The sequence below is a fragment of the Hypanus sabinus genome, chromosome 5 (assembly GCF_030144855.1).
Source record: "Hypanus sabinus isolate sHypSab1 chromosome 5, sHypSab1.hap1, whole genome shotgun sequence".
In the NCBI taxonomy this organism is placed as follows: domain Eukaryota; kingdom Metazoa; phylum Chordata; class Chondrichthyes; order Myliobatiformes; family Dasyatidae; genus Hypanus; species Hypanus sabinus.
Genome location: NC_082710.1, coordinates 35,400,478 through 35,414,075, shown reverse-complemented (window position 1 = coordinate 35,414,075; position 13,598 = coordinate 35,400,478). Strand labels below are relative to the sequence as shown.

At 40.3% G+C, this 13,598-nt stretch overlaps 1 protein-coding gene across 7 annotated transcripts in view; it reads left to right on the top strand.

Moving 5' to 3' along the window:
* The window catches only part of trpm6 (transient receptor potential cation channel, subfamily M, member 6), a 133,969-nt gene that overhangs the window by 112,336 nt on the left and 8,035 nt on the right, over positions 1-13,598 (top strand). For 5 of the 7 annotated variants that reach the window (XM_059969709.1, XM_059969710.1, XM_059969708.1 and 2 more), the window contains 2 exons: positions 410-696; positions 8,670-8,752. In XM_059969709.1, the coding sequence (XP_059825692.1) occupies positions 410-696; positions 8,670-8,752 (370 nt within the window). The remainder of the gene's footprint in view (positions 1-409; positions 697-8,669; positions 8,753-13,598) is intronic. The other 2 variants (XM_059969711.1, XM_059969715.1) reach the window with 1 other exon arrangement.

Sequence of the window (13,598 nt, the reverse complement as noted above, 5' to 3'; positions counted from 1 at the left end):
TGGTGTAATCTAGCCTGTTCAGTCTGACCTAATCGGATGTTTTTTAAAAAGTCTTTGAAATAAAGTTGAATATTTCTTGTTATTCTCCTTTTGTGTTCTGAATTCCATTGTAGAATGTTGGAGTAACTCTGAAGGAGGTTTTCTGTTGACTACAAATGGGACTCTGATTCAAGTTTTTCTGCAACCAGCAGCTTGGACTGGTGCACTGGGTTCATTTTTTATCTGTCAACAAGCAGCTCCCAAAACCTGTTGGTGCACAGATTAGTTGAGCTGATTCATAGTTTACATTTATTTTGAAAATAGTATTTTTTTTTTCGAAAATGTCAGATCAGAGAGATTAATGCAAATGCCTGGCTTTTCAGTCAATAACATACTCAAGAAATTGTTGCCATCTTGTATGACTGTGCAGCTGGTGAGGAGGTAACCATCTACCAACTCGAGGAGAGTTCATCCGTGAACCTGGACAAGAGCATGTCCTCCTGGTCCCAGCGTGGGTTGGCCGCCATGATTCACGTCCTTTCAAAGGAGGAAATGGACGGGGGTCTTCGCAGGGCCTTGAAGGTGTGTTGCACTTGGTCCGAAGAGGACGTGCTGAGAACTGGGCAGACGTACATTATCAAATCTTTCCAGCCTGAGGTAGTCAAAACCTGGCAGAAAGTCTTCCACGAAGGCACAGTCTTGCACCTCTGTCTGAGGGTGAGTGATTCAGAGCTGGATAGTTGTCACATTTTTCAATTCTATTCAAAATAGAATAAAGGCTGGTGTAAGAGTTGAAGAGCTGAAGCAATGGCTCAAGTAGTTTCAGCAAGGAGCCCCAGGTCAGTCGCTCATCAGCACGGGTGAGGTTTCTGTCTTCCTTTTGATCCATGATCTTTGACGTAGTAATGTAGACAAAATGGCAGTCATGGCAGTGGAATGCTCCTCCTGCAAGATGAGGTAAGTTAGTCTCCCTGGTTGCTGCATCTGGGGACATGCACCTAGCTGTGGGTCCTGACACACTGGGTCAAGAAAATGAAGGTGCAGGTGGATATACTTGTGTTCATCCAGGAAGTTGAGGATATCATGCATGAGAGTTTAAGAGAGGTGGTCACACCTCATGTGCAGACTAGAGATAGATGGGTGACCACCATGAGAAGTAAGGGGAGAAGGCAGACAGTACAGGGTTTCCTTATAGTTATTCCCCTCAGTAACAATTATATCCTTTGGATACTGTGGGAAGGGGATTGATCTGTCAATGGCCAGTGGCGGTGGCCAGGTTAGAGGTATTGTGCCTGGCTCTGAGGCAAAGGAGGGAAGGATGAAGTCAGGTAGAGTGATTAGCGATGGGGGACACAATGGGAAGAACGCAGTCAGTCATTTCTGTGGCCACAGTCAAGACTCCAGGTTGATGTGTTACCTGGCCAGGGACGAGGATGTCTCAGCTGCTACAGGGCATTCTGAGAAGGGAGATTGAGCAGCCGGTGGTTGTCCATTTAGGTACCAGTGACATAGGTGGGGACAGAGATGAGGTCCTGCAAACGGATTCTAGATATCTAGGTAGAAAGTTTAAAAAGCAGAAGTTCCAGGGGTATAATCTCAGGATGAGTACCCTGAGGTGAGGTGTAGATAAATAGTGCAGGTTAATATGTGGCTAAGGGGCTGGTGCAGAAGGAAGGGCTTCAGATTTATGGATCATTGGGCTGTCTTCTAGGGCAGCTGGGACCTGTACAAACATGACACCCAATATCCTCACCAGGAGGTTTGCTGATGTTACTCAGGAGGGTTCAAACTAAAGTCGCAGAGGGATGGGAGCCACAGTAGCAGGGCTGCTTGAGGTACATTTGAGGACAGACTGAAAGGAAGGGCAGGCTAATAAATGTGGGACCAGTGAGCGGAAATGTATTCACTTTGGTACTCGGTGCATTCTGTGTAAGGATGGTAAACGTAGAACCTGGCTCACAGCTTGGGGTTATGATGTTGTTGCCATTAGAGAGTAAGTTGCATGAGGGCCAAGACTGGCAGTTCAACATTCCAAGGTTTTGTAAGTTTAGATGTGATGGAGAAATGGGGTAAAGGAGATGGAGGGGTTACATTGCTGATAAAGGTGAACGTCACAACAGGACTGGACCGGCTGATAGGCTCATGTGCAGAGGAAATTTGGGTGGAGCTCCAAAATAAACAATTATACTGAAGGGCCCCCTATAGCCACTGAGAGATGAAGGAATAGATGTGTAGATATGGAGAGGCGTAGAGACAACAGGGTTGTCGTAGTAGGATACTTTACCTTCCCCAGTATCAAGTGGAACTTCCTTGATAAAAGAGGTTTAGATGGGGCAGGTGTTTGTCAGTGCTTCTAAGAGGGGTTCTTGAAACAGTATGTGGAGAGTCCAGCTAGAGGGGAAAATATACTGGCCTGGTTTTGAGAAATAAGCCAGGCCAGGTGTCAGACCTAATAGTGGATGAACGTTTTGGGACCACATCTAATTATATAGAACATAGAACGTAGAATAGTACAGCACATTACAGGTCCTTCGGCCCACAATGTTGTGCCGACCCTCAAACCCTGCCTCCCATATAACCTCCCACCTTGAATTCCTCCATATACCTATCTAGTAGTCTCTTAAATTTCACTAGTGTATCTGCCTCCACCACTGACTCAGGCAGTGCATTCCACGCACCAACCACTCTCTGAGTGAAAAACCTTCCTCTAATATCCCCTTGAACTTGCCTCCCCTTACTTATCCTCCTCCTCTCCAAAGAGTAAAGCCCTAGCTCCTTTAATCTCTGATCATAATCCATACTCTTTCAGCCAGGCAGCATCCTGGTAAATCTCCTCTGTACCCTTTCCAATGCTTCCACATCCTTCCTATAGTGAGGTGACCAGAACTGGACACAGTGCTCCAAGTGTGGCCTAACTAGAGTTTTATAGAGCTGCATCATTACATCACGTCTCTTAAACTCTATCCCTTGACTTATGAAAGCTAACACTCCATAAGCTTTCTTAACTACCCTATCTACCTGTGAGGCAACTTTCAGGGATCTGTGGACATGTACCCCCAGATCCCTCTGCTCCTCCACACTACCAAGTATCCTGCCATGTTGTGAGTAAGGATAAAATCAGATCTTGTGGGAAGGTATTAAATTGGATGGAGGCCAAATTGTGACAGGATAAGGCAGAAGTTAAGTGATGTTGATTGTGAGTAGTTGTTGTCAGACAAGTACACATTTGACATGCGGGAGTTGTTTAAAGAGTTCAGGAGTAGTATGATCTGGTAAGGGGTAAGGGCAAGGATGGTAAAGGACAAAGATCTTGAATGACCCACGAGATCCTATATTTAGTCAGGAAGTAAAACAAAGAGCACAGATAATTTAGGAAGCTAAAATCAGACTGGCCCCTTTTAGTATATAAAGATATCCCAGAAGTGCTCAAGCAACCGATTTGGAAGGCCAAAAGGGGTGATGAAATATCTTTGGTGAGCAGCCATTTTATATTTTTAAGAGAAAAACAATTAGTAAGGAGAGGGTAGGTATACTTATGGATAAAGGAGGGAATTTGTTATTGGAGTTTGAGCAAGTGACTGAGGTACTAAGTGAGTACCTTTTGTTGGTATTTACTGAAGGGAAGGATTTGGAGTATAGTTGAGTGGGGCATGTTAATGTGCTGGGACATTCTGAGATGAAGGAGAAGGTAGTTCTGCATCTTCTAAAAAGCACTAAGGTGGATAAATCCCCAGGGCCCAATGGCATATATCCCAGACTATTTTCAAGAAGCAATGAGAAAATTACTGGGACTTTAACAGAGATCTTTGTGTCCTCATTAGCTACCAGCAAGGTCCCAGAGGACTAAAAATTAAAGATGTTGTGCCTTTGTTCAAGAAACGAAATAGGGATAACCCAGCCAGTGAGCCTCAAGTCAGTGGTAGGGAATACTGAGGGATAAGATCTTTGCACATTTGGAAAGGCTTGGCATGCTTAGGGGCAGTCAGCATGGGTTTTTGTGGGGCAGGACATGTCTTACTAATTTAATTTAGTTTCTTGAGCTGGTGACAAAGGATCTTGATGAGGGCATGTCAGTACATGCTGTTGTGTATTTTTTAGGCATCCGTTAGTCTCAAGAGACCATGGATTTGTGCCTTGGAAAGTTTCCAGGGTGCAGACCTGGGCAGGGTTGTATGGGAGACCAGCAGTTGCCCATGCTGCAAGTCTCCCCTCTCCACGCCACAGACTTTGTCCAAAGGAAGGTCAAGGGCCGATACAGCTTGGCACCGGTGTCATCGCAGTGTGGTCAAGTGTCTTGCTGAAGGACACAACATGCTGCCTTAGCTGAGGCTCGAACTAGTGACCTTCAGATCACTAGACCAATGCCTTAACCACTGTTGTGTATTTACTATTTAAGTAATTGGTTGATTAAGCATCCTTTTCTTTAAATAATGCATTACGGATTATATATAAAAGTATTGTATGTGAATTGCGTGCATCATTATGCTACCATTTCATATGTGTGTACCTCACTTAAAGTAAAAAACAAAGCGTTCATGTTTTCCCAGTCTCCCCATGTTTTTATTTTGATTAGCTTAATGTTTTCCTGTTTAAAAAGTGAGCTTTGCCAGTAGCTAATGAAGACACAAAAGTTAAAGTCCCAGCAATTTTCTCATTGCTTCTTGAAAATAGTCTGGGATATATTGCATTGGGACCGGGGGTTTTATCCATCTTAGTGCTTTTTAGAAGATGCAGCAGTACCTTCTCCTTCATCTCAGAATGTCCCAGCACATTAACATGCCCCACTCTGCTATCTTCCAAATCCTTCCCTTCAGTAAATACCAACAAAAGGTACTCACTTAGTACCTCAGCCACTTGCTCGAACTCCAAACTAAATTAACTTTGTGAAAGTAGTTCAGGAACATTTAGAATCAAAACAATTGTTGGTTTAGGTTTCATAAGTGGAATTAAAAGGAAGGGCAGTTCATTTCAGGGTACATAGCTGTATTGGAGAGATTGTCTGACCATTGTTGTCACACTGATGGGCTTAACAATGCACTAAGAGATCTTTTAGTTTGTGCAGTCTTAGAAGAAAGCATTCAACAATGGTCCCTAACCGAAGCACACCGCTCATTTATAACAGCAGTTGAAATTGTTGTAATCATAGAGACAGCGGATTGAGATGCAATTGAGTTGCAGTCAGGAATGAAAGTGAATGTGAACAAAATTGCAGTGGCTAAGCAGAAATTGGCCTGGCCTAACAAATTGTGTTACCGTTTTATCAGGGGCTCACATACATCAGACCAATGCAGGTTTAAAGGTAAAACTTATAGAAAGTGGGATAAAGTAGGACACATGCAAAGAGCATGTCAGTCACAGAAAAATAAATGGACTGCACAGGAGAGATAAAGATAAAAAGTCAAGTTGCAGTTTCAAAAAGAGCACTAATCTGCATGCTGTTGATGAAGAATCTGATATTGGTGTGGTCTGGGTATTGAGATTTATAAAGTGAAAACTGACACGAGACAACAGAAATGGCTTGTACCATAAGTGAACGGCAAATTAATTAAAATTGAATTGGACACTGGCTGAACTGTTTCAGTCATTCCACAAAATGAGTTTAAATGGCATTTTAAAGGTACTGAACTGAACCCTCCAGATATCCAACTAAGAACTTGTACTGGAATAAAAAGATTATTCCTGTGGGAATGACATTTGTAACTGAAATACAACAACCAACAAGCCATATTGAGTGTGTATGTGGTAAAAATAGGAGGACCCACATTCTGGGTCATGACTGGCTGAGATAATTGCACCCTGATTGGAAATCCATCCACCATTTACATGCCACATCCCCTGTAATAGTCAACTGAAAATGAATTAAGAAAGGCACTGGATGATGCCACAGCAGTGTTCAAGGATGGTATTGAAAAACTGAAATATATCAAGGGTAAAATAGTGTAAAATGAAAATGTCATACCCAGGTTTTACAAAGCCCATCTGGTTCCTTATATCATCAGTGATAAAGTAGTCAATGAGCTAGATCGCATGGAGGCTGAAGGAATTCTTTCCAAAGTTAAGTGGAGCCTGTGGCAATGCCAGTGGTCTACCAGAATCTTGCTATTTTAAGGTCATGATCTACCAATTCTGAAAGCAGATCCAATACTCTCTGTCTGGGACAGAAGATATCTTTGCAACCCTTTCCTCTGGAAAATACTTCGGCAAAGTGGACTTAGCTGAGGCTTTCCTACAGATGGAGATGGAAGAAGAGTCCAAAGTGATTTTCACTATAAACACTCACATGGAGTTTTAGCAATGGAAAAGGCTTGTTTTTGTATGGCATCTGTATCTGCACTCTGGCAGAAAGCTATGGACCAGGTGCTGCAAGGCTGTTCAGGCAGTCAGCAACACACACAAACTGCTGGAGGAACTCAGCAGGCCAGGCAGCATCTATGGAAAAGAGAAAACAGTCAACGTTTCTGGCTATGACCCTTCACCAGGACTGGAAAAAAAGATGAGAAGTCTGACTTGTGCATATATTATTGATTAAGCATTCTTTGTTTACATAATGCATTATGGGTTATATGTAAGAAATACGTTGATAGCATATATCATTACGCCATCATATCATATATATGCGCCTCGCTTAAAGTATGCAGTGAAGCGTACATGCTCTTCAAATTGCCCCATGTTTTTCTTTTTATTAGTTTTATGTTTTGGGGTTACCAAAGCATAGCATGCTATCTTCATTGACTTTAGTAAGGCATTTGATAAGGTCTGTCATGATAGTTGATTCAGAAGATAAAGATGCACGGGATAAAGAGTGAATTGCAAGTTTGGATTCAGAGCTGGCTTGCATATAGAAGACAGAATGCAGAGGTACAAGGCTGTTATTCTGGTTGGAGGTCCATGACCAATGATGTTTTGCAAGGATCACTGCTGAGACTCTGCTGTTCGTGGTACTCTGCTGTTTGAATTTAGATGAAAATGCAAATTAAGAAGTTTGCAGATGAACCAAGACTGATGGAGCTGTTGACCATGTAAAGAAGTACCAAAGAATACAGCAGAATATAGAAAAGCTACAGATATGGGCAGGGACATGGCGACTGGGGCTTAATCTGGGTATGTGTGATGCGTTGCATTTTAGAAGGTCAAATGACAGGAAAAAGTATATGGTTAATGGTAGACCCCTAAAAGCACTGAGATATCGTGTTTTTGGGGTCCAGGTCCATAGTTTAATGCAAGTGGATAAGCTGATCAAGAAAGTAAGTTTGCCCTCATTCGTAGGGGTGTTGAGTGTGAGAGTAAGGAAGTCATACTATAAATATATAAGACTTATTACAGACAACATTTGGAGTCTTGTGTGTAGTTCTGGTTACCCCATCATAGGAAGAATGTGAGATGGTGCAGAAGAACTTTGAGAGAATGAGCTACAAGGAGTGGTTGGACAAACTGGTGTTATTCTCCCTAGAGCAGGGGTCCCTAACATTTCTAATGCCATGGACCCCAACCATTAACTGAGCGGACCAAGGACCTCAGGTTGGGAACCCTGCCCTAGATCATCAGAGACTGAGGGGAGACCTTATGAGAGGCAAGGATGGGCTAGACAGTCAGAATCTTTTCCACAGGGTGGAAATGTTAAACACCAGAGGATATAAAGGTTAAAGGGATGCGAGAGGCATTATTTTTTTTCCACAGAGAGTGATAGGTACCTGAAATATGTTGTTAGGTGTCATAGTGAAATGAGGTAGTCTGGTGGAGTTCAAGAGGCTTTTAGATAGACACATGATTCTGAAGAGAATGGTGAGATATGTATGATACAGAGAAGGACATTTAGTATAAACTGATATCAAGATTGGCACAATATCATGGGCTCTATGTTTTAAAATTTGGGAACCAAAGATCTTCCAGTCTTCTAATAAGCTCTGACTACAATTCTAGATTACATTGGATTCCAGCTGAGTCCCATAAGGCTTATGGGAAGGTACCTCAAGTTAATCCTGGCATTAAAGTGCAGGATGGCTTCAGCACAAGTGGAGGCTAACTGTCTAGTTGAATCCACACAAAAATCGATGCAATTAAACCTGCTCCACAGCCTTGTCTTTAAAGCCATGTGAACTCTTTTAGATACTTTCAGATTGCAACCACTCTTTTCATGTCATAAAGTCATCTCAAAGCTATATAGCAGCAGGTCACCAAGTCTGAGCCAACAATTAAACATCCAGTTGTACTAATTCCACTTTTCTCATCGGTAAAAATTATTAGTGTGTAATTACAATTTTTTGAGCTAATTGATCATTTTTAAACAAAACAATTTCTTGCATTTTACTTTGGAAAATACTGTAGATCAATCAATCATGGAAGCAAATAGTGCCATTAAAGAACAGATAATATGAATGCTAACAAAGTATTGTATTTACTACTTTGTTATAGATAGAAGTATTTTTCTAATGCAGGGTCTCAATCCAAAATGTCGACAGCTCTTTTCTCACATAGATGCTGCTCAGGCTGCTGGGTTCTTCCAGCAGATAGTTTGTTGCTCCAGATTCCAGAGCTGTAGTTTCTTGTTTCTCTGAGATCTTTCTTACATTGTTCTCAAACATTCCATTATTAGATTAATCAAATAAAGTCCAATAATAATTGTCCTTAAAAAGGTTTATTTTAGTATATTTATATTAGAAATGTTTATTTGTGTGATTGGTTTCTTTCAGGAAATTCAACAGCAAAGAGCTGCACAAAAACTCATTCATAGATTCAATCAAATAAAGCCTCAAGCTATCCCATACACTCCAAGGTACGATATTAGATGTAACAGGTGAATTTAAAAAGACAACTGATCATAGAATTCTCTTTGTGACACATAGGTTATCAGTCTGCTGGAGCTGCATCAATGTATTGAGCAGATATCATAGGTATCTATTCATACATCCTTCAGAGTTGATAGGGTGCTTAAGAAAATGGATGGTGTGTTCAAAAGCAATGAGGTAATGCTACAGCTCTATAAAACTTTGGTTAGATCACACTTGGAGTGTTGTGTTCCGTTCTGGTCACTTTATAAAGATTTTCAGAAATCTTTAGAGATTTACCAAGATGCCACCTGGATTAGAGAGCATATCTTATGAGGATAGGTTAAGTGAGCTAGGACTTTCCTCTTTGAAGAGAATGATGATGAGAGGTAACTTGATAGAGACCTATACGATGAGGAGCATAGATCAAGCGGACAGTCAGAGACATTTTCCCGGGATGGGAATGGCTAATACAAGGGGCATAGCTTTAAGATCAAACCAGAGAATATCTGCAGATGCTGGAAATAACTTCAAGGTGTTGGGGTGGGGGAAATATGGGGGGGATGTCCGAGACAGTGTTTTTTGAGAGTGGTTGGTGTGTGAAACGTGTTGCTGGGGATGCCGGTAGTGGCAGATACATTAGGGACTCTTGGATAGGCATGTGGATGAAAGAACAATGGAGAGCTATGTAGGAGGGAATAGTTGATTGATCTTGTGGTAAATGATTACCAACTCATCTACTATAACCTCTGCCAATTCCCTCAGCACCCTGGGATGCATCCCATCAGGACCAGGGAACTTATCTACCTTCAGGCCCTCTAGTTTGCTCATCACTATCACTTTAGTGACAGTGATTTTATCAAGGTCCTCAACACCCATTTCATCCATAACATCCTTCTTTGGCATATTAGACGTGTCCTCCACCATGAAGACTGACACAAAATATTCATTCAGTGCCTCAGCCATTTTCTTATCACCCAATATCAATTTCCCCTTCTCATCTTCCAAGGGATCTACATTGACTTTAGCCACCCTCTTCTGCTTTATATATTTATAAAATCTTTTGCTATCTGTTTTTATATTTTGTGCTAATTTACTTTCATGCTCTATCTTCCCTTTCCTTATTTCTTGTTTAGTTGCTCTTTGTTGCTTTTTAAAGTTTTCCTAGTCCTCCAGTCTCCCACTACTCCTTGCGACTTTGTACACATGAGCTTTTAATTTGATACTATCTTTTATGTCCTTAGTTATCCAAGGCTGGCTCTCCCGACACTTACTGTCCTTACTTTTGACTGGAATATACTTTTGTTGAGCACTGTGAAAAATCTTTTTGAAAGTATTCCACTGTTCGTCAACTTTCCTACAAAATAGGCTGAGCTCCCAGTTCGCATTAGCCAACTCCTCCCTCATCTGTTGCAGTGTCCCTTGTGCAAGCATAATACACTTGTTTTAGATATAACTATTTCATCCTCCATCAGTATACGAAATTCAGTCATACTAGGATCACTCTTTCCAAGAGGATCCCTGACTACAAAATCATTAATCTTACCTGTCACATTGCACAGGACTAGATCTAAGATAGCATTTTCCCTTGTAGGTTCACTAACATGTTGCTCAAGAAAGCCATCACAAATGCTTTCTATGAAGTCCTCTTTAAGACTCCCTTGACCAACCAGATTTGCCCTATCTGCATGGAAGTTAAAATCCCCCATGACAACTGCCATTCCGTTCTTACAAGCTTCAGTTATTTCTTGGTTAATCGCCTCTGCCACTGCAATATTTTTATTAGATGGCCCATAGACAACACCCACCAGTGTTTTTTTTTTCCCTATTACTATTCTTAATCTCTACCCAGATGGATTCAATATTCTGCTCCGTAGATCTTATATTGTCTCTCACAATCATCCTGATCTCATCCTTAATTAAGAGTGCCACCCCACCTCCTCTGCCTTCCTGCCTATCTTTCCATAATTCCTGATGCCCTTGGATATTTAAATCCCAGTCATCTCCACCTTGTGACTAGGTTTCTGTAATGGCCACTAAATCATATGCCTTGGTACTGATTTGTGCCACAAGTTCACTAACCTTGTTCCTAATACTACGGGCATTCAGACAAAGGCCCTTGTACTACTCATTGTCCTTTTAGAATCTAGTGACCTATGTGATTTTTGCTTTTTACTTTTATGCACTCTACTCTTACTTTTTTCTTCACCAACTCAATAATGACAATAGATTCTTAATGCTTTTTTTTAAAAATGTAGATGCCAACTGCAGTTCTACAGACTCAACGTCGAGAGTCCCACTCCAGAAGCCAGAGCATAGCAATATAGACTTCCATTCTGGTGCTATATAGTTTAACATGCCATCATTCAGATGTAAATTATTCTACAATGATTTTGGAAGAACGTTAGTGGAGCCTTTCCTATTGCCAAAATATGGAACACAGATTGTTTTATTTTATCTATTGCTTTATTTATTTAATCATTTATTTTATTGCTCTTTATGTCAGTTGACTTTGTACAAGTTGACAACTTCATTTCCAACTCTGTGACTTCATAACTAATTGTTTAGTTTTAAAGGGATCTATGAGTTCGGAGACCAGAAAAAAAGTTCAGAATAAATGTTTCACTATATGAAGTAGACTCTTTATCTGGTCTCTATCTGCTCCCATTGCACAGCAGCCCCTAGAAAGAATATTACTGTGACCATGGTGTTGATGGGACTGGAGTTTTACGATGCTATTCATTTAAAATGCTTCCACCTCTGTTCTACCATCTAGCATGCTTGAAAATTCAGCCCTATCTTTTGGATCTTTGGTCCTAGGATATTAATACGGGTGGTGCAAAGACTAGCCTGCAACCTCCCACTCCCTGCTTCAAAGGGCAAATATGACTTTCTCATATCTTATCAGAAATAGAGATAATTGAAGGTGATTGAGGCTCTGTAAACAATGACATAAAATAATTCTGGTGTGAAGATCTTTAGTTGCCTCTAATCTATAATCCATGTATAACATTGCAATCACGAGATGTTTGTCTTGCTAAATAGAAAAAATGAATTGGTGTTTAACCACATTCATATAGAGCAACTGCTGCTGCATATTCAGAATTCAAATAGATGAATTCAGTTTCAAGTTTAGCATTAAATGAGAACTTCAAAGCTGACAAACTGCTACTTAAGTTGAAGAATGTTTTGGTTTTACAAGATAATGATGCTGCCCATTTCAGAATAACGAATTTCCATAAATTATGAAAGACATATAAAAGTAGAGCACAATATGTTGACTAAAATGGCCTATCTACTTGATCTTTCCTTATGTAAATCCCCTTTATCCCAGAAATCAAATCAGTGGACTTTCCCTGATCTACTTCCAATACAAGCATAACCCTCATTAAAAAAGGATACCAAAACCATAGGAGTAGTCTCACCAATGTCCAGCACATTTGTAGCAAGACTTTTTTAATTCTGTAGTCAGCCACCCTTTTTAATAAAGGCCAATGTTCCATTTGTCTTCCTAGCTACTTTAAATTGTTTCCATGAGGAAATGCAGATTTCTCAGTATTGCTGCATTCTTTATTTAAAATCTATTTAAACAATGATCTAATCTTCCATTGGACTGTTGAATGGGATAACTTCACATTTGTCCACATTACATTTCATCGGCCAAGTCTTTTCCACTCAAATCCTTGCCCATCTACAAAGTACATTACTTCTGTAGAATCTTTCTGGCCTCTCCACCTCACTTTGTATCATTAGCAAACTTGGCCATGGTGTACTCTATTTATTCAACCAATTCACAAATGTTGATTATAAATACTTGTGAAGCAGCCCACTCTCTATACGACTACACCATCTTGCCTATCTGAATTTGACACAATTATCCTAATGCTTTATTTTTGTTATTTAACCAATCATCTCTCCATTATACTTGCAACTCCAGGAGTTCTTGTTTTATGCTGTAGCCTTTGTGATACCTCATTAAATACCTTTTGCAATTCTAAATATATTCTGTTTACAAGTTTCCATGAATATATTTTGCTAAGTATATTCTCAAAGAACTCCAGCTTTGGCAATAGCAATAGCCTTCCCTTGTCTCTGTTGAATTATTTTATTTTTTTAAATGTCCCACTACCATTTCTTTAGCAGCGAATTCCATCAATTCCTTTAAGGCAGATGTCAGACTAACAGGCCTGTGATTTCCTTCCTTTTCTTGAATGTGATGTTGTACTTGCAGTTTCCTCTAGGTCTTCAGGAAAAAAATTGGAAGCACAGAACCAATCCATTTACTGTGTATTTATTTTAAAGTTCAAAAGTTCAAAGTACATATATGTCAAGAAATACAACCCTGAGATTCATTTTCTTGTGGGCATACTCAATAAATCCCTAATAGAATAATAACAATCATTAAAGTAGTGAAAGACCACACCAACTTGGACATTCAACCAGTGTGATGATAAATAAGCAATAAGTATCAAGAACACGAGATGAAGAGTCCTTGAAAGTAAGCCCATTGTTGTGGAGTGAGTCTATAAAATTTAAGGATTAAGTCCCTCAGGTTTTCTTTCCTTTGCTTTCCTTTTCCTCCAGTAAAAATGATAGTTTTATCCTCCATCCCTCTTGTTTCTTTCCCAACCTATTATTAAGATGCCTTAAATATTTATCTCCGTTAGAAATAAAACATTTGTTAAAACTCGCTGCCTCTTCAGCTGTCTTTATTACTTCTCTAATTTTATTTTCTAAGGCGGGAGGGGTTTGGTACAGGTGGCAGTGAAGGAGTCCAAAGGGGTGGAGGTTTGCACAGGTACAAACACCCAGCCTTGAGACACTAGAGTAGGTTATTTGATTCCTAAGAACTAT